This window comes from Oratosquilla oratoria, chromosome 15 (genome assembly GCF_046742065.1).
Source record: "Oratosquilla oratoria isolate Oo_2021 chromosome 15, ASM4674206v1, whole genome shotgun sequence".
NCBI classification, from domain to species: domain Eukaryota; kingdom Metazoa; phylum Arthropoda; class Malacostraca; order Stomatopoda; family Squillidae; genus Oratosquilla; species Oratosquilla oratoria.
Genome location: NC_134791.1, coordinates 45168050 through 45195902, shown reverse-complemented (window position 1 = coordinate 45195902; position 27853 = coordinate 45168050). Strand labels below are relative to the sequence as shown.

Below are 27853 nucleotides of genomic sequence, written 5' to 3'. Positions count from 1 at the left end.
TTCTTTGCACTCCTTTAGAATCCAATTTGCAATACCATCCGGGCCATGTGATTTTCTGACATCCAGCCTTGATAGATGTTCTGATATTTCCTTTAGTGATGCTGTAAACTCATTCATGAGGGGAGATTTCTTGTTTTTATCTATGTCACAATTTGGTATTTTCTCTCTGGTGAAAACGGATTTAAAGTGATTGTTCATGACTTCGGCCATCTCTAAATCTTCTGTGTATTCTATGTTTCCTTGGCATAGTTTCACCATTTCCTGTTTGTTTTTAAGTTTACCATTCACATACCGATAGAAAAGTTTGGGTTGCTCTTTGCATTTGTCTATAATATCCTTCTCATGGTTCCTTTTTTCCTCTCTTCTCACATTGACATACTGATTTCTATAGTTAACATAAATTTGCCATTTGCTTTGTTTTTTGTCTTTTCTCCACTTTTTCCAAGCTTTGTCCCTTCTGTCTTTTGCCTCACTGCATCTTTTGTTGAACCAACATTTAATGTACTCTCTCTCTCGCTTTTGTCTTGGTACATGCCTGTTTACACCTTCATTGTAGTTTTCCATCAATATATTCCATTTCTCTTCCACTGTTGTTTCTTCCCTGTAAAATATTTCCCAGTTTGCATTCCGGAAGAATGTCTTTAGTTTTGTAAAGTCTGTTTTGTTGTATAGATATATGTGTGTGTGTGTATATATATATATGTGTGTGTGTGTATTTACCTAGTTGTATTTTACGGGAAGGAGCTATGGTCGTGGTGTCCCATCTTTATATCTTATTTTATCTAAACTATTTTTAAATTCATGTATTGTTTTTGCACACACTACTTTCTCATCTAACTTGTTCCAAATGTCTATTACTCTGTGAGGAAAGCTATTCTTTTTCAGATCTGTTCTATAACTGTCTTGATTTTCTTTAGTTGTCCTCTTGTATTTCTTTCTTCCCATTTTATTAGATCCTCTCTATCAATAATTTCTATGCCTTTCATGATTCTGTAAATAGTTATCAAATCTCCTCTCTCTCTTCTTTGCTCTAGTGTCTGTAGCTCAAGTTTTGCTAGTCTCTCTTCATATGATAGTTTTGAGAGTGTTGGTGCCAATTTTGTAATTGCTCTTTGTATTCTTTCAAGTTTTGTTATACATTTTTTTGTATTTGGTGACCACATCGTTGCTGCATATTCCAATTTTGGTCTTATCAAAGTGATTAATATTTTCTTCATTTCTTCATCCAGGTATGTAAATGCCACTTTGATTGTTCTTATTAAGTTATAAGTTTCTCCAAAAATCTTGTTTATATGTTTCTCAGGTGACATATTATTCATAATAATGACTCCCAGGTCCTTCTCATTTTCTACTTTTTTTATTCCTTCTCCCAATTTATATGATCCTTCTATTCTTTTTTTGCTTTTTCCAAATTCTATTATACTACACTTTTTGGTATTGAACTCCATCTCCCACTTCCTACTCCATTCCCATACTTTATTGAGATCATTCTGTAGTGACTCACAATCTTCTTCCATGTTCACTTTTTTTAACAGTTTTGCGTCATCTGCAAAGAAGCTCATGTAACTTTCAATTTCTTCATCCATATCATTAATATATATAGCAAACATTATTGGGGCCAAAACTGTTCCTTGTTGAACACCGCTTATTACTTCATCCCAGATAGTGTTTGTCTCTTATCACTACTCTCATTTTTCTTTCTTGCAAAAATCTTCCATCCATTTAAGTAGTTTGCCCTGTATTCCTCCTTCAGTTTCTAATTTCTTAAGTAACTTTTTATGTGGTACTTTGTCAAAAAGCTTTTTTTAGGTCTAGAAATGCACAATCAGCCCATCCATCTCTTTCTTGTATTATATCCATTAGCCTTGAATAGAAACATATTAAATTGGTGACGCATGATCGTCCTTGTCTGAATCCAAACTGCCTTGGATTTAGTACGTTGTTTTTTTCTAAATATTTTACCCATCTACTTTTGATAATTCTTTCACAGATTTTTACTATTGTACTTGTTAAAGAGACTGGTCTATAGTTTGTAGGGTCTTCTTTATTTCCTCCTTTGTATATAGATACTATATTTGCTCTTTTCCAATCTTTTGGAACTTTTCCTTCTTTCAAGGAACTGTTTATTATGCTTTGTATTTTGTCTGCCAGTTCATTCTTGCATTCTTTCAAAATCTAGTTTGCAATTTCATTTGGTCCATGCGATTTTCTGACATAAAGATTACTCAAGTGTTTCATTATTTCATTCTTTGTTACTTCTATTTCTTTCATAGTCGGGACTTTCTCATCCCATTCGATCTCTCCAGGTTGTATGTTCTCCCTTGTAAACACCGATTTAAAATGCTTGTTCATAATTTCTGCCATTTCTATTTCCTCTGTGTATTCAACTCCTCCTTGTCGTAATTTCTCTAATTCTTGCTTGTTTTTCAGTTGTTTACAAATATGTAAAATAGTTTTGGTTGATCTTTACATTTTTCTATGACATCTTTTTCATGTTTTCTTTTTTTTTTGTCTCTGCACACTTGTACATATTCATTTCTATAACAAGTATATATTTTCCATTTTTCAGGTCTTTTGTATCTCTTCCATTTGGTCCAAGCTTTATCTCTTTTGTCTTTTAACTCCTTTGAGGTCGTTACTGATAATTACACCGAGATCTTTTTCACTATCCACTTTTGTTAACGAATTTCCAAATAACTTGTAATCGTACTTACTGTTATTTTTACCTATGTGCATTACCTTACATTTACTTATGTTAAATTTCATTAGCCACTTTTCAGACCATTGCTGTAATTTATCTAAATCTTCTTGAATATCAAATTGGTTTGAGTGATCATTTGCCACTCTGCACAGTTTTGTATCATCAGCAAATTTGGAAACAGTAGATTTTAGTCCATGGTTTATATCATTTATATATACTATGAATAGAAGTGGCCCAAGAACGGAACCCTGAGGAACTCCACTTGCAACACTTTTCCATCCAGAAGTTTTTCCATTTAAAACAACTCTCTGTTTTCGACCATTCAACCAATTACTAGTCCAACCTATTAGGCTACCACTTATTCCATGCAAAGCTAGTTTAGTAAGTAGTCTTCCGTGTGGGACGGTATCAAAAGCTTTTGCAAAGTCTAGATATATTAAATCTATATTGTTTCTTTTGTCATAATTCGAGAGAACCGTGTTGTAGAATTCGAGTAAGTTAGTCACGCAAGAATGTTTCCGTCCGAAACCATGCTGGCTATCATTTATCAAACAGTTACTTTCTAAATGATATTTGATAGCATCTCTGATGATAGTTTCCATTATTTTTCCTACAATTGAAGTCAAACTTATAGGCCTATAGTTATTTGGTTTCTTTTTGTCACCTTTTTTGAATATGGGAGTAAAGTTAGCTAGCTTCCATTCTCTTGGGACATCTCCGGATATGATGGATTTCTTGAAAATAATTTCTAATGGAACAACAATCTCATTTTTCATTTCCTTTAAGATTCTTGGATGCCAACCGTCAGGCCCTGGTGTTTTATTAACCTTGAGTTTGTCTATACACCTTTTAATTTTTTTGTTTGTTATATTTACCGTAGTAAGTTTACCCCAGACTTTTCACAGGTTTCAGTTTGGAATTCACTTTGAGGTGTTTCGTTTACGAATACCAAGCTAAAATAATTGTTTAAGATATTACACATTCCTTCATTTGAATACTCAAGTTGACCGTCAGCAGATAATAGTGGACCAATGTGATTCCTAACAACCTTTTTATCTCTAATGTAACTATAGAATTCTTTGGGATTCTCTTTGGATTTATCAGCGATGTTCATTTCGTATTGTCGTTTTCTTTTTCTTATTGTCTTTTTTAAATCTCTCTGTATTGATACATAACTTTCATAGTCATTAGATGCACCCGAGCACTTATATTTCTTATAAGCCTGTCTCTTTTTAGCAATACTTTTTTCAGTTTCTTTGTCGAGCCACTTTGGGCGAGCCTGATTTGGGGGACGTCTGTCCTTAAAAGGAATGTAAGTTTGAATCATCTTAGTGAGCGTATTTTGAAATATTTCCCACATCTGATCTACAGGCCTTTCGTTTAATTTTGCCTCCCAATCTGTAAGCTGAAGCTCCTGACGTAGTCCTATGAACTGAGCTTTACTGAAATCGGGTATTTTAGAAGCACAAGTATCTATTCTAAAATTGTTTAGGAGTTTGAATCTGACTAAGTTGTGATCGCTATTTGCAACAGATTCACCGACTTCTACATCACATACCATGCTTTCGCGGCTAGTGATCAAAAGATCGAGTAAGTTTCCATATCTTGTGGGCTCTCTTACATGCATCCGACCTAGATATGGATCAAAAGGTCTCCTGTCGGCATGCTCCGCCTTTGTAATCCTTTGTAATATACACACATATATATATATATATATATACATATATATATATACATATATATATTAAACTCTTCTGCTGGGATTCGAACCCTTGCCTGAGCGGCTTGCGTCTTTACAAGACAAGGACCGTACCACTACGCCATCCTGACCCTACAAAATGAAACGACTTAGTCCACGGACAAACTTGATAGAGGACAAACTTGATAAAATGACCGAGCATTGGGAAAATAGGTTCGGTAACTTAGCCAAGATTGCGCAGAGAGTTGAAAGATGGGAAGAACTAGAGAAGGCGAACAAAAACTTAACTTTAGAAATAGAAGAATTAAAAAGACAGTTAAAAGAAGTTAAAGAAGAGAATGAGGAATTAAAGAGGAATAATAAAGACAATAAAGAGGCCATAGCAAAGGAAGCACAGGGCTGGAAAAAATCCAAGAAAACAGTAAAGTTGCATTTACTGACACAATTAAGCAACAAATGAAAGAACAAACTGAAGACTCAGTTATTAAAGTGATGAGACAGAAGGAGAATATAGTAAGAGACTTAGCAGACAAAAAGAAACGTATTTATATTAGGAATGGAAGAGAAATTTAACCAAAATAGAACCACAAGAATTAAAGAGGAAAAAGAAAAAGTAAACAGTTTACTAGAATTAGTTCAGGAAGATGAACCTGAAATCATGAAACAAATTGAAGAGATGTTTATACTCAGAAAATATAGTACAGATAAGACCAGACCAATTAAGATTAAACAAACAACAGCAGAGAATATCTTAGCAAAAACAGAGAAACTAGCAGCAAGTGAACAATATATAAAGGTATGGATAAAAAGAGAAATGAATAAAGAGGAAAGAGAGGAAGAAAAAATGAAAAGGCAAGAAGCTAAAGAAAAAAACGAGAACAGAACGGAGTCAAAAAAGAATTCTATTGGAGAGTAGTGAATATGAAAGTGAGGAAATGGACCATAACAGAAACAAAAAATACAATGGAAATAACAAAAAGTTAAGAGTGTCCTACACAAATATAGATGGATTAATAACAGGACTGAATGAACTGAACGAGTATCTGAAGGAAAAAGAACCGGACATAATGGGAATTGTAGAAACAAAACTAAAAGGTCCACTACCACCCAACAGCATAGGACACAATGCATATAATTATTGGATTAGAAACAGAGAGATAAAACAAGGGGGTGGAGTTATGTTCCTGACTAAGAAGGATATAAACGTGAAGAGTGTCACATATGGAAAAAATAGAGTAGAGATGATTATGATAGAAGTAGAAGACAGAGATAAGAAGAGCAGAAATTTTGTAATAAACTACGTGCCCCAAAAACAGCCTTGTGGGAAGAGAGTGAACATAAAAGTATGTTAGAAGACACAAGAATAACATTAACCTCTTCAGTACGGGCATTAAATCTCGCGGGCAGCAGCCGATGCCAGCCGTACGACGTGTCGTAATAATACTCGCATCATAAAATATAGTCACCGCTTATATCGATCGTTCTCTTTCACCCGTGAATTTTGATAACCATAGAAAATGTGATTACAGACAGTTTAGAGAGTATGTCATTACGGAGGGGCAACTACAATAAATATAATCAAGACGCCGATATGGCAGCCTCACGTATCCACTTGCTCCTCATGACGCCTACGTTTGCGCCACCGTATGGAAGGGGTTAAACAAGATAATGGAAGATAGAGGAAGAATAGTTATGATGGGCGACTTTAATTGCAAAGAAGTCTGCTGGGAAGAGATGACAGTAAAGGGTGGAGAAGACTCATGGGGAAATGTTCTACTTGAGATGATTATTGACCACACAATGACACAATGGATTCAAGAGAACACTAGGTATAGAAATGAAGAAGAACCATTGAGACTAGACCTAATAATCACATCAGAACCTGAAATAGTGGAAAAGATAGAATACCAGGCACCAATAAGTAAAAGTGACCACATATTGATAGAACTAGAACTGAGAAAAAATACATGAAAAGAAATGAACAATATAGAAAAGGAAGATTGATGTATGAAAAAACAAATTTCGATAAAATAAGAGAATTCTTCCAAAATGAAAACTGGGAAAGAATACACAAAAGATACAACAGTAGAAGAGAAATGGAATATTTTGACAAGTTATTTGGAAATTCGTTAACAAAAGTGGATAGTGAAAAAGATCTCGGTGTAATTATCAGTAACGACCTCAAATCATCCAAGCAATGTATTTCAGCCTCTGAGAAAGCAAATAAGATTCTGGGACTGATTGTGCGATCTTTTGATTTCAAAAGTCCATCACTCATTAACAAGCTATATAAATCGTTAGTTCGTCCACATTTGGAATATGCTGTTTCCGTATGGTCACCGAATCTCATTAAAGACATTGACAGACTGGAAAAAGTACAACGGCGAGCCACAAAACTGATTCCAAACATCAAAAATAAATCATACGAAAATCGACTAAAGCACATGAATCTGTTTTCCCTAAAAAAGCGTAGACTCAGAGGTGACTTGATACAGGTCTTTAAGATTTTAAAGGGAATTGACAACATCAAAAGTGACCAAATTTTCACATTGAATGAGAATCAGACAAGAAACAATGGTCTCAAAGTGTCCGGAAATAGATTCAATTTGGAAGTAGGTAGAAACAACTTTGCCAACCGTGTAGTTAATGAATGGAATAAACTTCCTGCACAGGTAGTGCAATGTAGTTCAGTTCGAAGCTTTAAGAATCATTTAGATAAATACCTAAGTAAGATGCTGTAATGATTATAATTTATCTTATATTACTTGTTTCTGTTTTGTTATCATTTGTCTGTCTGATTTTCATTTATCATTAGTTATATGTCAAATATTACTTGTTTCTGTTTTGTTATCATTTGTCTGTCTGATTTTCATTTATCATTAGTTATATGTCAATTTATTATTTACTATTTACCTGTTTGTTTATCATTTTAACTATACCTATGCATTTATTTATGTATTTTATTTGTTTACATTATTATAGTTTTTATTTATTATTTTATATATATTTTTTTTTTGTGTGTGTAAATATATATATATATATATAGATATATATATATATATATGTATATATATTCATACACACAAATATATATTTGTGTGTGTGTGTTTACCTAGTTGTATTTTGCGGGAGGAGCTATGCTCGTAGAGACCCGCAGTTGTATCTTTCCGCATCCAGTTCTTTCTTAAAGTCGTGTATAGTTTTAGCACTCATTGTTTTCTCTTTCAATTTATTCCATGTATCTATCACTCTGTGGAAAGCTATTCTTTTTCAGATCTCTTCTGTAACTGTCCTTAAGTTTCTTCTTGTGTCCCCTTGTATTTCTTCTGTCCCATTTAAGTAGATCATCCCTGTCAAGGATTTCCATCCCTTTCATAATTCTATATATGGATATCAAATTGCCTTTCTCTTCTTTGCTCCAGAATTGATAAGTTTAATTTGTCCAATCTTTGTTCGTATGTCAACATGCTGAGTGTTGGTTCCATCTCTGTTAGTGCTTTTTTCTCTCTCTCTCTCTCTCTCTCTCTCTCTCTCTCTCTCCATAGTGACACTGCATACTCTAATTTTGGTCTTATCGGTGTAGGTTGTAGGTTTCTCCAACTATTTTGTTTACATGTTTGTCTGGTGTCATGTCATTTGAAATGATCACTCCTAGGTGTGTCTCTGAATTTACTTTTGTAACTTTTGTTCCAATTTTGTATTTACTGGATATTCTATTTTTTGCTTTTTCCAAATTCCATTACACTACATTTTTTCATGTTGAAATTAATTTTGTTCATTTTACTCCAATTCCAGACTTTGTCCAGGTCTCCTTGAAAAGATTTACAGTCTTCATTACTCTCTTCAATAGTTTTGCATCATCTGCAAAGAAGTTTATGTAGCATTTAATTCCTTCATCCATGTCATTTATATAAATAGCAAACATCAGAGCCAACACAGAGCCTTGGGGTACTCCACTTATCATGTCTACCCATTTTGAGTTCTTTTCTCTAAGTATCACTCTCATTTTTCTTCCTTTGAAGAACCCTTCCATCCATTCCAATAATTTTCCTTGTATTCCACCTATTAGTTCAATTTTTCTTTGTAGTTTTTTGTGTGGTACTTTGTTGAAAGCCCTATGTAGGTCCAGGAAGGCACAATCTGCCCTGCCATCTCTTTCTTGTATTATGTCTAGCAATCTGGAGTAAAAGCATATTAAGTTTGTAGTACATGATCTGCTTCTAAATCCAAATTGGTTGGGGTTTAATATTTTGTTCTTTTCCAAGTGTTTAGTCCCTTTTTTAGTAACTCTTTCACATATTTTTGCAATTGTGCTTGGAAGGGATACTGGTCTATGATTTGTTGGATTTTCTTTATTTCCTCCCTTATATATTGGTTTATATTACGACTGTCCCCCAACACCTTGTTACTGTCCTGTACCATTTCTCTAAATATTCATTTCCTTTTTTCGCCTACCCTGTGGTGGGGGAAGAGAATGCTACCACCAAGTCTTTCCACTTGAGTTGTAAGAGGCCACAAAAAAATGGGATGAGGGATGGGATTAGTAGTCCTGCATCCTGTACCTCCAAAGGGGATATTCCTAAAAAAAGTAAAGGCATAAGTGGGTCTGGGAGTTTTCCAACCAGTACCCTAAGGTTTGGGTCTTTTAATGTGCATGGATATGGTACAGATGAGAGTAAAAGGGAAGAGATAGGCAGTATATTTGTGAGAAGAAAGATGGATGTGCTGGCTTTGAGTGAAACTAAAATGAAAGGGAAGGGCGAGTGTGAATTTGGGAGTGTAGTTGGAAGGTACTCAGGAGTGAAGAGGGGACAAGGGAGAGAAGGGTTGACTATACTTGTAAGTGAAGAGATAAGTAAGTGTGTAGTGGAGTGGAAAGAGGTTTCATCAAGGTTGATGTGGATGAAGGTGAAGCTGGGAAGGGAGATGTGGGTTTTTGTAAGTGCGTATGGGCCTGGTAGTGAGAAGAGCATAGAGGAAAGGGAGGCTTTTTGGGTAGATATAAATGAGTGCATAGAGGGATTAGGGAGAAATGTCAATGTAGTTGTATTGGGAGACTGTAATGCTAGAGTAGGAAATGAACAAATAGACTGAGTGATTGGGAAGTATGGAGTTCCAGGTAAAGATCATAGTGGAGAATTGATGGTGATGTCTTGAGAGTTGATAGCAAGTACAGTGTTTAGGAAGAAAGTCAAGCATAAGTACACATAGGAGAAGGTAGTGGACAGAAGGGTGGCAGATAGAGCATTAATGGACTATATAGTAGTGACCAGGAGTATGGTAGGAAGAGTTAAGGATGTACATGTTCTAAGGGGAGAGAGTGGGGGGAATATCAGATCATTTTCTAGTGGAAGGTAGATTGAGAGAGGAGAAGTGGAAAAAGGGGAAAAGGGCAGAAGTTAGGGAGGTACTTAGAGTGAACTGCTTAAATGAGAAAGAAAAGGAGTATGAGTATAAGAAGAACCTGAGAGAGGAGTGGGAGGGAGTGAAGGATAGAGTAGAACTAGGAGTGGAGGAGGGATGGGAATGGTTCAAGGATGGAGTCATAAGGTGTGCAAAGATGGTGTGTGAAACAAGGAGGGCGGGAGGAAATAGAAGGAAGGGTAGTGAGTGGTGGGATGAGGAAGCAAAGAAGGGTGTAGAAGAGAAGAAACAGGCATTCATAGATTGGCTACAAATTAGGATGAGGGAATCATATGAGAGGTACAAATTAAAGAGAAGGGAAGTTAAGCATAAGATTAAGGAAGCAAAGAGGAGAGCATATGTGAAATGGGGTAAGAGTATAACAGAAAATTTTGAAAGTAATAAGATGTTTTGGAAAGAAATTACAAGAGGAAGAGGAGGCAAATCAAGTAGAGAGAAGGGGGTAAAAGGTGCAGATGGAGAGATGATAATGGAAGAGAAGGCAGTGAGAGGAAGGTGGGCAGAGTATTTTAGGGAGTTGCTAAATGTGAAGGAGGATAGGGAGGGAAAGGTAGTTGCAGTGGGAATCGCTAAGAAAATGAAAGAGTGAGGAAAATGAAGGAGAAATAGAGAAGGATGAAGTGAAAGCAGCTGTTAAGATGATGAAAGCAGCTGTTAAGATGATGAAAGCAGGTAAGGCACCTGGTCTGGATGGATGCCATGCAGAATATCTGAAGAAAGGAGGTACAGTTATGGTGGACTGGCAGGTGAGGTTATCTAATGTTTGTTTAAGAGAGGGTAGAGTGCCGGAGGACTGGAGGAGTGCCTGTATAGCTCTGCTTTACAAGGGAAAGGGGGACAAGTGTGAGTGTAGTAGTTTCAGAGGGATCAGCTTGTTGAGTAGTTGGGAAGGCATATGGGACGATCTTGGTTGAGAGGATTAGGAGAGGAACAGAGGGAGTAATTGGTGAGGAACAGTGTGGGTTTAGGACAGGTAGGGGTTGTGTAGATCAGATCTTTGTGGCAAGACAGATATGTGAGAAAGCTATAGGAAAAGGTAAGGATGTTTTTTGGGGCTTTTATGGATCTGGAAAAGGCTTACGACAGGGTAGACAGGAAGGCACTGTGGAAGGTACCGCAGATATATGGGAAAGGAGGAAAGCTGTTAAGTGCAGTCATGAGTTTTTACGAGAGTAGTAGAGCTTGTGTCAGGATTAGAAATCGAGAGAGTGAATGGTTTGAGGTAAAGGTGGGACTTCATCAGGGATGTGTTATGTCGCCCTGGCTGTTCAATCTATACATGGATGGGGTGGTGCAAGAGTTAAATGCAAGGGTAGTGGGTCAGGGATTAGAGATGGTTAAAGAAAATGGAGAAAAGTGGGAAATAAGCCAGTTGTTGTTTGCTGTTGACACTGCGCTTGTAGCAGGATCAGACACAGCACATCCACAGCAAGGCTGCTTCATTAATTCAGTGACCCCCCCCCTTCCTCTCCGTCCCCTCATGCAGAAAAGGAGAAGACAGGGAGAAATCCCTTCAGGCTGTGTCAATTTATTTCTCATTCATACTCCCTCAGCCCCATCCCCCACCCACTCCCCCTCATGCATCACAGCATCATCCATACACAACCATTCTCCATTCACCCCTATTAAATATAGCTACTTAGATAATATATGTACAGAGGGGATATTAGGGGTTTGAAGAAGGGCACAAATGTGATGGCAGAACACACAACCCTCTTTTTGTATGTTTGGCATATAAGTGCCAATGGCAGTGCCATTTTGCTGTATCCATAGGCTTAGTCTGTATTCCTATTTACCTGGTTTCACACAATCCTTCCACTTTATTTTTGTGTGAAGAAGGTTTACATTTTATATGCTATTTATCTGATTCTTGCTAAGAACTAAGCACGATTTGTGATGGCACTACTTCCCTATGCCATAGTTGTTGTAGTGACCGTTGGTCCCATATTGCAAATTGCTCCATTTGTGTACTCTTCCACCATATTTCACAGCAACTTTCCTGTAACTGGAAATTTATCATAAGTGACCTAATTATATAGTCCTGTATCTCATTATCCAGCTTAAGGGAGCCTAGTAATGGTCAAATCCAACATCAATTTATGTATGTACCATAAGATAACTAGTAAGGAGAGTTAGTGTACTCTCGCAGGGATATGTGGACTAACATCACCTAACACAACTTATGTAAGCATATTGAGAAAAAGGATTGTGGTACTCCCCAAGGCAGTCGTAGCTCCTCTTGGGGATCGGTGCCACCTGCGTAGAGCCGGTGGCCAGGGCTGGTTGCCGCCGTTTGGCCCCCAACTCTTGGGGTTGGGGGGTGGTCCCACAACGTAGACGCTAAGGACAGAGTCCACCTGGCCAGACTGCGGTGCGGCCACCACCCAGCACTTCTAAGCTACCAGAAGAGGCTGGATGACCGCATTTTGAACAGCTGCCCAGGATGTAACACTTCACCCCATACCATACAACACATAATGGAAGACTGCATTATACATAATCAAGCACGCAAACAACACAACATACACTCTATAAAGGATTTGTGGGAAAACCCAGTTTCGGCTGTGGCATTCCTTGGGGAGACGGGACTGCTCGGACAGACTGTCTAGTGAACGACAACAACAACAACTTATGTAAGCTACTACTTTACACTTCCATATCTTCATGACATATCGTGACATCATGACAATTGTAAAGCAAAGACATCCAGTATGTATGTATGGATATATATATATATATTATGCAAAGGAACTTGCTTAAATTGAATGGGAATGTATTTTTAAAATTAATATTATCAGTCTGGAATGGGTTAAATGTTGTTCCTGTATTTCTTATGGGATTCAGATTACAGGGCCAGCTGAATGTGAATGAATTCACCCATAAACATACTGTGATTCATTAAAAAAAAAAGTAGTGAATGGCTAAAGATGCATTGCAAATTGCAATGTGATACTGGGAAAATTATTCCCTGAAATATATCCAAAAAAACTTATTTTCCTCTTTAATTTTCTCACTATGAGGTCCATATACACTTTCAAGAATTCACAACTCCCATCCCAGTTTCACCAGCAGAGCCACTCCTTCCCACCCTTTGCAACCACATCACTCCCAACCCACTCCACCACATCCCCCACTCTCAGAATAACCTCTCCTTTTCAACTTTGTTTCACTTAAAGGTCAGATATCAACAGATATACCATTCACTAAAAATCATCGAAAAAATACTTTTTAAAAGCATACAAATAAAGTTTTTACCTATTACAGAAGAATTTATTCAGAAAATTCACTTTTAATTGCGCCTCGCATACCACTTTTCCGAAGTCTAGATATTCAGAATAACAATATTGTTTGTTTGGCAACTGTGACGTCACGAACGCGGAATTCCCCGAACCTTTCCCGAAGCGCACGGAAGTCTTGATATCTGACCTGTAAAGGTCAGATATCAAGACTTCCATAACTTTTTGTATTTACAGTTTAATGTACATAAAAAAAAACATACTGACAGTATTCTATATAATTCCACCATCTACATCTTATCAAATTTGGCAAAAAAACAGTTTTGTCTTCATTTCATTGCGTCGTCTGCTATTCGAAACATTCCGCCCGTGCGCTTCGGGAAAGGTTCGGGGAATTCCGCGTTCGTGACGTCACAGTTGCCAAACAAACAATATTGTTATTCTGAATATCTAGACTTCGGAAAAGTGGTATGCGAGGCGCAATTAAAAGTGAATTTTCTGAATAAATTCTTCTGTAATAGGTAAAAACTTTATTTGTATGCTTTTAAAATACTTTTTCGAGCAATACGATGATTTTTAGCGAATGGTATATCTGTTGATATCTGACCTTTAATACTAGTACATTCATATTCCTTGTCAAACATACCGCATATCTCTTCACTTTTGCTTACATCTATACCATGAATACTTAATGGCCCAAATTTTAGGGTTCTGGATGGAGTTCTCACAGACCCTTCTATGCCTTGACTTCTTATAGGATAAACATTCAGGAAGCAGGATTCCTAGTTCTTTAGTTCTGTCCCACTTTTCACCTTTGACAACTCTCATGGGAATCATGGTGACAGAATTCACCACCAACATAAGGGATAAGAGGTAGTCATAAAAGTGGTGAAGGACAATTTCAAATGAGTAGCATAGAGGAGGGACAGCTGTGGTACAAAAGTAGCATCATTCCTCCGAGTGTGGCTCCAGTCCATAGGACCACAAAAGTCTATTAAGCATTAGCTGCATGTTACCATGCAATCACTACAATAACATCTAGTCAATACCCCAGTATGAGATATTGAAAATACACTAATTGGTCTCTTTCCCCTTTAAAAGGGAGGTAGTCAGCTAAGGCATGCTCCTACCCTCTACCCATCACAATCCTATCCAAAACCCACTTGTATCTCTTTTAAGTAGAAGTATATTAATTTTAAGTGAAAGGTGATATGATGATTGTAATTTTAAGACATCATTTTGCTGTTGAGATGTTAAATTCAGTCTTTATTTTATCTAGCATCCACGAAGGAAGAAGTTACTTCAAGACTATGATGTGCCAAAGTATTTTCGTGATGATTTATTCAAATATGCTGGGGAAGAAAGACGGCCTCCTTACCGATGGTTTGTAATGGGACCAGGAAGGTCAGGCACAGGAATACATATTGATCCATTGGGTACAAGTGCTTGGAATACCCTTCTAAAAGGTCATAAAAGGTATGATGAAAGTTGCTCAGTTTTTGTTTTGTAGTTATTATCTATCTGTTTATATACCAAGGGCCACTTTCCTCTCAATGGGAGGTATAACCTACCAAGGTATACACCCACTCCCACCCTGTCTGTTCCCATACACTATTTGTTCCCCTGTCATCTTGGCCCAGTTCAGAAGCAATACAGAAAAACACATCACATCCACAGGAGGGCCAGTTCATTTACATAGCAACCCTCCTTCATCATCCCCTCGTGCAAAAAATAGAGAAGACAAGGAGAAATCCCATTGAGATGCATCAAAATATCGTCCATACACAACCCTTTTCTACTCACCTATCCTGTGCCTTTTCCCTTCCCTACCCAACAGAATTTTCCTCTTGCTCAAAGTCTCTCACCCCATCCATCCATTTAATTTTTGTCCCCTCAAGTTCACTCCATCCACCTCTGCTTTCATTCATTCTTTCCATGTGCCCAAACCATCTCAATATTTCACCAGCCCTATCTGCCAGATCCCATTCTATCCTTGCTCTCTTCCTTACCTCCTCATTTCTCACTCAATTCATTCTTGTAACCACCACCATACTTCTCAGACACTTCATCTCAAACACATTTAAAGTTCTCCTTTCTGCCTCTTTTAAGTTCAGTCTCCACTTACAGTGTTGTAGGCACAATCACCCCTTCATATAATCATCTCTTTTCATCCATTCCCAGTTACCAATTTCTCATGACACTTTTCATTCCTCCAAGATATTTACTTGCTTTTCTTGATCTTTACCTCTGCCCCCACTCTTTCATTTCCTGGTACATGTCACCCCAAATACTTAAAACTAATTCACTTACTTGAGTCTTCCCTCCTTCAAGACTTCCAACTTGCTTCCACCCTCTCCCCTAAAATATCTTGTCACCTTGCTTTTGCCTACATTAACTTCTACCACCCGCATACTTTCCCAAACTGTCACCGCCTTAGACCCTCTGACACCACCAAAGCCTTCTCACAAATCTGCCTTACTACAAAAATTTGATCGATGCACCCTCTACATTTCCAAAACCCACATTGCACCACAACAATTATTCCTTCTGTTCCTCTCAACAAACTGATCTCTCTGAAACTACATTTGCATTTGTTCCCTTTTACCTTGTGAAATGGAACTATACAAACACTCCTTGTTATTATGACCAAATTATTTATTTTCTTTTTTTATTTGTTCATATTATCTTTATTTATTTATTTTTTCCAGTATTGTTACTCATGTTAATACATTGTTGGTAGTCTTTAGATTTTAGAGGTGATCAAGAAAATGTCATTGCATACATATTTTTGAAAATTAAGCTACACAAATGATGGGTGCTGAAAATATCACACACCCTTTTGGTAAGGTTGTTTTTATGAGGATAATGCTAAATATCACAGACTCAGATTTTTTTCTATGTACATGTGTGTATGTATATATATATGTATGTATATATGTATACCCAGGAGGTGCTAAGATGGGAGGGGGAGGGGAGTGAAGTGTATTTAGGGATGGAAAGGGTGGGAATGATTTTATGCATTTTTCTTTTTGGCTACCTCCCTTGTAAGGGGGTAAAAGCCTTGGTATATGTATGTATGTATATGTATATTAACCACAATTCACTTTAATTTTAAGCCATCAACATCGAGAGACTTGAGGAGGCCAACATGCAGAAATTGAAACATGGTACAGCCAAGGACTCGAACCTGGGCTAGCGCGTGACAAGTGATAGTGACTTAACCAATTGAGCCATCTCTTTCAGTTGGTTAAGTCATTATCACTTGTTAAGTCACTCACTTTTCACATGCTAGCCCAGGTTTGAGTCCTTGGTTGTACCACGCTTCAATTTCTGTAGGCCTTCTCGAGTCTCTCGAGGTTGATGGCTTAGAAATAAAGTGAATTGTGGTTGATAAAAATGTGTACCTGTTAACTGGGCCCATTCATTGTTTTACATACATACATACATATATATATATATATATATATATATATATATATATATATATATATATATATATATATATATATATATATAGTATACAGTATTTATAGTAGTTTCAGAGGGATTAGCTTGTTAAGTATAGTTGGGAAGGCTTATGGGAGGATCTTGTTGAGAGGATTAGGAGAGGAACAGAGGGATTGATGAGGAACAGTGTGGATTTAGGACAGGTAGAGGTTGCATATTTCAGATTTTTGTGGTAAGACAGATATGTGAAAAAGGTAAGGATGTATTTTGGGCTTTTATGAATCTGGAAAAGGCTTATGACATGGTAGACAGGAAGGCACTGTGGGAGGTTTTGCAGATATACAGGATAGGAGGAAAGCTTCTAAGAGCTGTCAAGAGTTTTTACAAGAGTAGTAGAGCATGTGTCAGGATTAGAAATGGAAAGAGTGAGTGGTTTGAGGTAAAGGTGGGACTTCGTCAGGGATGTGTTATGTCGCCCTGGCTGTTCAACTTATACATGGATGGGGTGGTGCGAGAGGTAAATGCAAGGGTAGTGGGTCAGGGATTGGAGATGTTTAAAGAAAATGGAGAAAAGTGGAAGGTGAGCCAGCTGTTGTTTGCTAATGACACTGTGGTTGTAGCAGGATCAGAGAAGGGATTGAGGAAGCTGGTGACAGAGTTTGGGAGTGTGAAAGAAGAAAGTTGAAGATAAATGTGGGTAAAAGTAAGGTGATGAGATGTACAATGGGTGAAAGTGGCAGTAGACTGGAAGTGAGCATTAAGGGAGAGCGACTGGAGAAAGTGGATAGTTTTAGATACTTGGGTGTGAATGTGGCAGGAAAGGGTAGAGTGGAGGTGGAGGTAGAATGTAGATTGAGAGAAGCGAGTAAATGCCTTGGTGGATTGAAAAGTGTACTGAGGAATAGACATTTGGGGAATGGATGCTAAGAGGAGACTGTATGAAGGAGTGATTGTGCCAACATCACTGTATGGGGGCAGAAACATGGAACATAAGAGAGGAGGAGTTTGAATGTGTTTGAGATGAGGTGTCTGAGAAGTATGATGGGGGTTACTAGGCTGGATAGAGTGAGAAATGAGGAGAACGGGGGTGGTAAGGGAGTTGGGAGATAGGGTAGATGAAAGAGTATTGGGATGGTTTGGACACATGGAAAGAATGAGTGAAGAAAGACTAGTAAAAGAGGTATGGAAGGCAGATGTGGAGGGAGTGAACATGAGAGGGTGACCTAGGATGAGATGGATGGATGGGGTGAGAGGGGTGTTGGGGAAGAGGGGAATGTCTGTTGAGGAAGGACGGGAGAGGACAGAAGACAGGGGTGAATGGAGAATGGTTGTATATGGATGATGTGATGCATGAGGTGGAATGGGTGGGGGTATAGGGGGTGAGGTAGTATGTGTGAGAAAAATTTTGATGCAGTCCAAAGGGATTTCTCCCAGTCTTCTCCTTTTCTGCCTGAGGGGACGGAGAGGGGGGTCGCTGATTTAATGAAGCGGCCTTGCTATGGATGTGCTGTGACTTGCAACACTGCCTCTGACCTAGGGCAGTGGACAAAATGCAGACATGCGATGTTGCATCATAATACTCTCATTATAAAAAATAAAGTAACCCCTGTATTGCTCGTTCTCTTTCACCCGTGAATTTTGATAACCATAGAAAATATGATGAAGCCAGTTTACAGAGTATGGGGGTCACACAGGTGCAACTACAATAAATATAATCAAGACACTGATATGGCAGCCTTGCGTACCCACTTGGTCCTCATGACGCCTACGTAGGCCTCATCATATGGAAGGGGTTAAGTATAGTTTTCAGTACAGTCCATGTGTTTAAACCATCCCAATACTCTTTCATCAACCGTATCTCCCAACTCCCTTTCCAACCCCGCTGTCCTCCTTATCTCATTTCTCATTCTATCCAGGCTAGTAGTCCCTACCATACTTTTGAGGCATTTCATCTCAAACACATTTAAACTCTTCCTCTCTTATGTTTCATGTTTCTGCCTCATACAGTGCTGTTGGCACAATCACTCCTTCATACAATCTCCTCTTAGCATCTATTCCCAAATGTCTATTTCTCATTACATTTTTTAATCACCGAAGGCATTTACTTGCTTCTCTCAATCTATGTTCTACCTCCACTCCTCTCTTTTCTGCCACATTTGCACCCAAGTATCAAAAGCTATCCACTTCCTGTCTCTGTCCCATAATATTCACTTCCATTTTGCTGCCATCCTCTCCCCTTGTACATATCATGACCTTACTGTAACCCACATTAATCTTAAACTTCCTTCTTTCACACACCTTCCCAAGGTCTGTCACTAACATCCTTAATCCTTCCTCTGATCCTGCTACAAGTGCAGTGTCATCAGCAAACAAGTGGCTAATCTCCCATTTTTCGCCATTTTCTTTAACTATGTCCAATCCCTAGCCCATTACTCTTGTGTTTATCTCTCACACCACCCCATCCATGTATAAATTGAACAGCCAAGGCGACATAACACCTCCCTGATGAAGTCCTACCTTTACCTCAAACCATTTACTCCCTCCATTTCTAATTCTAATACAGGCTCTACTACATACATATACCACTGTAACTACTTTTCCCACCCTATCCTCCTCTCCATTTAGCAAGTCCCTAAATTGCTCTGTCTTCCTCTTACTGCCTCCTCTTCCATTATCATCTTTCCATCTGCACCTTTTAGCTTTTCTTCTCTACTTGATTTGCCTCCTCTTCCTCTCTTAATTTCCTTTCAAAACCTCTTTTTATTACTTTCAGATTTTTCTGTCATACTCTTACTTCAAATCTGCTCTCCTCAGCTTCATTTATCTAATGCTTTACTTTTCCTCTCTTTTATTTGTACTTCTCATATGATTCTCTCATCCTAGTTTGTAACCAATGTATGAAAGCTTATTTCATCATCGTTCTTGTTCCACACACCATTTTTGCACACCTTGAAATATCCCCATTTCTCCTTCCCCCTAATTCAACTCTATCCTTCACTCCTTCCCACTCTTCTCTCTGCTTCTTCTTATACTCCTTTTCTTTTTTAAGGAGTTTACTGTAAGCACCTCCCTACCTTCTGTCCTTTTCTTTTTCTCCATCTATCCTCCACTCACAACTTACCTTTCAAAAAATTATCAGATAATCCCTCACTCTCTCCCCTTAGAATATGTACATCCAAAACTTTTCTTACTCCTCTGGTTACCTCTATGTAGACAACTAAAGCCCTATCTACTACCCTTCCATCCACCACCTTCTCCCATGTGTACTTATGCTTGACTTTCTTCCTTTCTAGACACATCTTCACCATCATCTCTCCACTACAAATATTTCCTGGCACTCCACAATTCCCAACAACTCCATCTAATGGTTCATCTACCCTAGCGTTGAGATCTCCCAATACCACTACATATAGACCTTAAAGTATCAGCTGTATGCTACTGAGCAGCTTTTAATCCCACAATAAACTGCAGCTAATACCCCAGATGGGGTATATATAAATATATATTGTATTACATTAAATATTGTTTATAATATAGATATGATATGTGTGTGTGTGTGTATATATATATATTTATATATATATATATATACATATACACATACTATTATGTAACCTATAGTTACCCCTTGTTTTTGATGTGTAGGGTGCCTTTCTTGCTCAGAGGCTATGTTCACCAGCGAGTCATCTCAACTATGTAAGAATTGAGGAATAAGGGTTTTCTCAACCTCTTTTTTTCTGCTACACTTTACCACCAAGTGCTTAGTAGTAGCAACAGTGGCACCACTTTGCCAGCTACTACAAATGGTGACCTTGGAGTGGTTACTACAAATGGTAACTCTGCAGAGCAGCTGTTCTCGCCATTGCTAACCTCACTGGCTGCTGGTTGCCTGTCCCAGACCGCTTGCTGAATTTCTGCTGCCTGTCCCAGACTGCCCTGCCTGCTGGCCCCGATGTCCTGACCTGCCAACAATGCTTTCTCCAACCGCCACCACTGTTCTGAGCTGTCGTTGTTGCTGCCTCCAGCTGCCTGGCCTCACTTACTGCTGCCCCGCCTCACTTACTGCTGCCCCGCCTCACTTACTGCTGCCCCAAGCTGCCGACAACACTGCCTCCAGCTACCACCGCCATCTGGAGCTGTCGCTGTTGCTGTCTCCAACTGCTGCCGTCGCCCCTGAACTGACACTGCCAACGCGTCCAAGTGCTGCAACTGCCTACCCCGGAATGCTTGCTGAGCTGCCACTGCCTGCCATGGACCACTGCCTCCTCGCCCACGGATCAGTGCTGGCCACTCCTGGACTGCCACCTGCCCTGCTGGACAGACGCCCAGGCACCAATGCCGGACTGCCCACCCGTCTACAGATCCCTGCCAGCCAGCCAGACCGCCAGGCTGCCCCATGAATCATGGATGTCAGCTACTGGACACGCATATGTCTCTGACATCAAAGTTCCATGGTATGGTGTCACACATTCTCTCCAGTAGCTATACCTGCACCAGCAAGAAAGGTCATTCAACTCACCAATGTGAAACCATCAAAATATGCATTGTTCCTCCTCGTCACTGGAGGGGGGGGGAGTTATTGACACATTACTATTACCATTATGTAACCTATAGTCACCCCTTGTCTCTGATGTGTAATGTGCCTTTCTTGCTCAAACTATGTTCACTAGCGAGTCATCTTGCCTACGTACAAACTTGTTATAATTTTGTGTTAATAAAGAGGGAAGGTAAGAATTGAGGAACAAGAGTTTTCTTAACCTCTTCTTACTGGTACACCAAGTGCTTAGTATTAACAACAATGGCACCACCTTGCCAGCTACTACATACTGTATGTACCCCCTCTGGGGTATTGGCTGCATATTATTGTGGGGTTAAAAGCTGCTCAGTAGCATGCAGTTGACACTTAGGGTCTATATGGGGCACCCCTACCGACCAAAGCCACACATTGTGTCTGTGGTAGAGGAAATCTCTATTCATAGAGAAATTATGCTAATTTATTATGCTGCAACTGTGTTATGCTGTCTGTTATGCTACCTCCGCACTGAGGCGTCTGAGAAGTATGATGGGGGTTACTAGGCTAGATAGAGTGAGAAATGAGGAGGTGAGGAGAAGAACGGGGGTGGAAAGGGAGTTGGGAGATAGGGTTGATGAAAGAGTATTAGGATGGTTTGGACACATGGAAAGAATGAGTGAAGAAAAACTAGTAAAAGAGGTATGGAAGGCAGATGTGGAGGGAGTGAACATGAGGGGACATCCTAGGATGAGGTGGATGGATGGGGTGAAGGGGCCTTTGGGGAAGAGGGGAATGTCTGTTGAGGAAGGACAGGAGAGGACAGAAGACAGGGGTGAATGGAGAATGGTTGTATATGGATGATGTAGTGATGCATGAGGTGGAACGGGCGGGGGGATGGGGGGGTGAGGTAGTATGTGTGAGCAAAATTTGACGCAGTCCGAAGGGATTTCTCCCCGTCTTCCCCTTTTATGCATGGGGGGGTCGCCGATTTAATGAAGCGGCCTTGCTGTGGATGTGCTGTGTCTTGCGACTCCGCTTCTGACCCAGGGCAGTGGACAAGGTGCAGGGATGACCCATCATCCAGGAGGTACTAAGATAAGAGGGAGGGTGGAGGGGTGTGGAGTGTATTGAGGGATGGAATGGGTGGGAATGATTTTATGCCTTGTCCTTTTTGGCTACCTCCCTTGTAAGGGGGAAAAAGCCTTGGTATATGTATGCATGTATTTATTTATTTTATTTTTTTATATATATTTTTTTTCAACCAAACCTTGTGATAGTGTAGAAAGAATACTGCCACTGAGTGTGTCTGTTTGAATCGTGAAAGGCGACAAAAATAGGTTGGGGATTAGGACTAGTCATTCCACTCTCTATAGCCCCAAAAGGGAAATTTTTCCCTCCAACTAGAACCTTAATTTTGGGTCTTTTAATGTGCAGTGTAGTACAGATGAGAGTAAAGGGAAGTATGTGTGTGAGAAGAAAGAATGTGTTGGCAGTGAGTGAAACTAAGTTGAAAGGGTGGGGCGAGCTTCAGTTTGGGAGTGTAGTTGGGAGGACTGGATGTGGAGACAGAATGTAGATTGAAAGAAGCAAATAAATGCCTTGGGTTATTAAAAAGTGTAGTGAGAAATAGACATTTGGGAATGGATTCTAAGAGGAGATTGTATGAAGGAGTGATTGTGCTGACAGCACTGTACGGGAGAGAACCATGGAGCATAAGAGAGGAAGAATTTGAATGTGTTTGAGATGAGGTGCCTGAGAAGTATGATAAGTGTTACTAGGCTGGGTAGAGTGAGAAATGAGGAGGTGAGGAAGAGAGTGGGGCTGGAAAGGGAGTTGAGAGAGAGAGTTGATGAAAGACTATTAGGTTGGTTTGGACACATGGAAAGAATGAGTGAAGAAAGTTTAGTAAAAGAGGTGTGTAATGCAGAGGTGGGTAGATTGAACATGAGGGGGGGGCGACCAAGGAAGAGATGGATGTTTGGGGTAAAAGGGCATTGGGAAATAGGAATGTCTGTTGAGTAATGAAGAGAGAAGACAGAAGATAGGGGTGAGTGGAAAATGGTTGTATATGGATGATGCTGTAATTCATGGGAGTGGGTGGGGGATGGGGGGTGAAGGAGTGTGCGTGAATGATATTTTGTTACAGCCCAAAAGGATTTCTCCCCATATTCTCTTTTTCTGAATGAGGGGATGGAGATGAGGGGTGTCATCAGTGAAATGAAGAGACCTTGCTGTGGATGTGCTGTGTCTTGCTACATTACTTGTGACCCAAAGCAGTGGTGTTGCAGGGATGTCCCATCATCTAGGAGCCAAGATAAGAGGGAGGGAGGTGGAGTATGTGGGGATGGAATGGGTGTGAGTGGATTTTAAGGCTTTTTTACTACAGTAAGTCCTCGTTATATGGTACATATGCATTCCTGAAAACCTTACTGCAAATTGAAATTTCCATATACCGAACCCATTATAACATGTAATAATAGGATATGGCAGACGTACCTTCTCCCTGCTCTTTCCTCTTCAAAACATGAGCGATACCATATGAAGAGCCGCGTGCTGTAGGGGCTCAAGTGCCAGTTCCCGCGATTTTAGGTTTTTGTATGTTCTGGGTGCTCCATCTCTTCTAGATCATGGGGCAATAGACTGGGATAGGATTCTCTACCTTATTCCCACTGTATTGCGGGGTTAGAGTTGCATACTGAAACCTCTTTTTTGAGCAGAGGACTTTGTCGGTAGCGGTGCATTGGGGCTCAAGTGCTCGGCCAATGAGCGGTCCATATTCAGGCACACCCACTCACCCGGCCAATCACGTTCCCCAAGGTATTAGTTATACTGTCACACCCCCGCCAAGCAACGTTGACCTGCCCCTGAAGTACCCCCGTGGTGTTCCTCTCACCAAGGATAAGACATCTGATTTGAAGGATCTTCTGAAGTTTGTTCCTGGTGAATACAGGTCATTTTACAACGACCTCTTTGAGTCCCAGGAAGGAAGGGAGAGTGAGGTAGATGTGCATGAGGGGCCGGACGACATCCTCGATTAGTAATCCCCCCCCCCCCTTATTCAAGTTACGTGGGCACAACATCTTCCCTGGAATGGTGAATGTGACTAATATTGTGTGAATTGCATGTATTTATTGCGATTTGTCTCAGGTAAAAAAAAAAAAGTAAAAAAAAAAAAAAAAAACGTAATTTAAAAAAATAATTAAAAATAATTACAATGGATAATGAAATTCATACTATATTACATATTTCATACATGTATTTACCTTCCATTTTGAATGTTTATTTACATGCCACACATATTGGGAATCGTACATAGGTGTGCATAAATTTGCATATTTCAATAATAATATGCAACAAAAAATAATGAAAAACACAACAAAAAAGATCTGTTCGAAAGCTTTCAAATGATATATTAGTTTGATTTTTACGCGTAAATAATGTCCGTAATATGTACCCATACTTTAACGCTTAATTACTCGGAATTCCTAATTTGGCGCTTGAGCCCCTACAGCACGCGGCTCTTCATATCTGTGAATTTTTCTTACCATAAATAGAATCGAGGGTAGTAATTACCAAATACCGTAACTGTGAATTTACCGGATAAGGAATTACTGCATAAGGAGGACTCACTGTACCTCCTTTGTAAGGGGGGAATGGCCATGGGTAAATACATGTGTATTTACCTAGTTATATTTTACGGGAAGGAGAGCTAGCTTGTGGTGTCCTGTCTTCATATTTTGTTTTATCTAGACTTTTTTTAAATTCGTGTATCATTCTTGCACACACCACATTTCCATATAACTTGTTCCAAACATCTATTACCCTGTGGGGAAAGTTTTTTTTTTTTTTTTTTTTTTTTTTTTTTTTTTTTTTCAGGTCTCTTCTATAACTGTCTTGATTTTCTTTCGATGTCCTCTTGTATCTCCACTATCCCATTTTATTAGATCCTCTCTATCAATAGTTTCCATGCCTTTCATGATTCTATAGATAGTTATCAAGTCTTCTCTCTTCTTTGCTCTAATGTCTGTGGCTCAAGTTTTGCTAGTCTCTCCTCATATGATAGTTCTGAGAGTGTTGGTGCCAATTTCGTAATTGCTCTTTGTATTCTTTCAAGTTTTGATGTACATTTTTTTGTACTTGGTAGCCACGTCGTCGCTGCATATTCCAATTTTGGTCTTCAAAGTGACTAGTATTTTCTTCACCATTTCTTCGTCCAGGTATGTAAATGCCACTTTGTTCTTATTAGATTATAATTTTCTAAAAAAAATTATATATGTATATATATATATATATATATATATATATATATATATATATATATATATATATATATATATATATATATGTTTCTCAGGGGGCATATTCATAATAATGACTCCCAGATCATTCTCATTTTCTACTTTTTTAATTTCTTCCTCTCCCAATCTATATGATCCTACTATTCTTTTTTTTGCTTCTTCCAAATTCCATTATACTACACTTCTTAATATTGAATTCTATCTCCCACTTCCTACTCCATTCCCATACTTTATTTAGATCACTCTGCAGCGACTCACAATCTTCTACATTGTTTTTTTTTTCTCTCTCTCTCTCTCAACACTTGCATCGTCCGCAAAGAAGCTCATATAACTTTCAGTTCCTTCATCCATATCATTAATATATATAGCAAACATTATTGGGGCCAGAACTGTTCCTTGTGGAACTCCACTAATCATCTCATCCCAATTGGAATGTTTGTCTGTCATTTTTCTTCCATCCACTTCAGCAGTTTGCCCTGTATTCCTCCTCCCACACGACATCTCTAAGTTGTATGTTCTCCCTTGTAAACACTGTTTTAAAATGCTCGTTCATAATTTCTGCAATTTCTATTTCCTCTGTGTCTTCAACTCCTTCTTGTCGTAGTTTCACTAATTCCTGTTTGTTGTTTACAAATCTGTAAAATAGATTTGGTTGAAATTTACATTTTTCTATGACGTCTTTTTCATATTTTCTCTTCTTCTCTGCACACTTGTACATATTGATTTCTATAACTAGTATATATTATCCATTTTTTAGGTCTTTTGTCTTTCTTCCATTTTATCCAAGCTTTATCCCTTTTGTCTTTTAAATCCCTATATCTTTTGTTGTACCAACACTTTACATATCCTTTTTCTTGTTTTTGTCTTGGAACATACTTTTCCACTCCTTTATAAATTTTTGTCAAAATATTCCATTTCTCTCCTGTTGTTTCCTCCTTGTTTATCCTTTCCCAGTCTGCTTTTCGAAAGAATTCTCTTATTATATAAAAAAAAAAAAAATTCCATACATCAATCTTCCATTTCTATATTGTTCATTTTTTCCATGTATTTTTCCTCATTTAGTTCCAGTTCAACCAATATGTGGTCACTTTTTTTTCTTTTTGGTGTCTTATATTCAATCTTGTCCTTTATTTCAGGTTCTGATGTGATTGTTATGTCCAGTCTCAATGGTTCTTCCTCATTTCTATATGTAGTATTCTCTTGTATCCATTGCATCATTGTATGTTCTATAATCATATCAAGTAGTTCATTTCCCCATAGGTTGTCTCCACCCTTCACTGTCATCCCTTCCCAGCAGATTTCTTTACAATTAAAGTCATCCATTATAACTATTCCTCCATCTTCCATTATCTTATTTAGTGTTATTTTTATGTCTTCTAACATATTTTTGTGTTCTCTCTCTTCCCACAAAGCCATTTTAGGAGGCACATAATTTACCACAAACTTCCTGCTCTTCATGTTCCTGTCCTCTATTTCCATCATAATCATATCTATTCTTTACATATGTGACATTCCACACATTTATATCCTTAGTCAGGAACATAACTCCACCTCCTTGTTTTACCTCTCTTTTTCTAATCCAGTAATTATATGCACCATGTCCTACACTGTTGGGGGGTAGTGGACTTTTAAATTTTGTCTTTACAATTCCCATTATGTCCAGTTCTTTTTCCTTCAGGTAATCATTCATTACATTCAAGCCTGTTATAAGCCATCTATATTTGTGTAAGACACTTAATTTTCTACTACCATTGTATTTTCTGTTTCCCTTCCGTTTTTCTCTGCTATGAACCATTTCCTCACTTTCATATCCACTACTCTCCAATAGAATTTCTCTTTGTCCGACTGTTCTGTTCTCATTTTTTTCCTTAGCTTCTATTCTTCTTGTTTTCTCATCCTCTGTTTCCTCTTTATTTCTCTTTTTATCCTTACATGTTTATATAGATCACTTTTTGCTAGTTTCCATGTTTTTGATAAGATATTCTCTGCTGTCGTTTGTGACCTGAATTTAACCTTATTTGGTCTGGTCATATCTATATTGTATTTCCCTAGTCTATATATTTCTTCAGTTTCTTTCCCTGTTTCTTGTTCATCTTCTTGTACTACTTCTAATATCTTGTTTGCTTTTTCCTTCTTTACTCTTGTAGTCCTATTAGGATTATGCTTTTCTTCCATCCCTAATATAATTATACATTTCTTTTTATCCTCTAAGTCTCTTACTATATTCTCCTTCTCTCTCATCACTTTAATAACTGTGTCCTTGGTTTGTTCTTTTATTATATCTCTAAATTCAATTTTGTTGTTCTCTTGGACTTTTCTCCAACCCTGTACTTCTTTTGCTATGGCCTCATTATTCTGTTTTATTATTCTTTACTTCCTCATTCTCATCCTGTACTTCTTTGAACTTTTTTTTTTAATTCTTCTATTTCTTTATTTAGGTTTTGGTTCTTTAGTTCTTTCAATTTAACAACTGTGTAATCCGTGTAAATTGACTGAACCTAACCTCCCACTGTTCGTTCATTTTCTCTAGATTTT

General features: G+C 38.4%; 1 protein-coding gene across 1 annotated transcript in view; it reads left to right on the top strand.

Annotated features, from left to right (window-relative positions):
* The window catches only part of JMJD6 (Bifunctional arginine demethylase and lysyl-hydroxylase PSR), a 123298-nt gene that overhangs the window by 24749 nt on the left and 70696 nt on the right, over positions 1 to 27853 (top strand). Inside the window, exon 4 of the mRNA XM_076198860.1 lies at positions 14340 to 14536. Within this exon, the coding sequence (XP_076054975.1) occupies positions 14340 to 14536 (197 nt within the window). The remainder of the gene's footprint in view (positions 1 to 14339; positions 14537 to 27853) is intronic.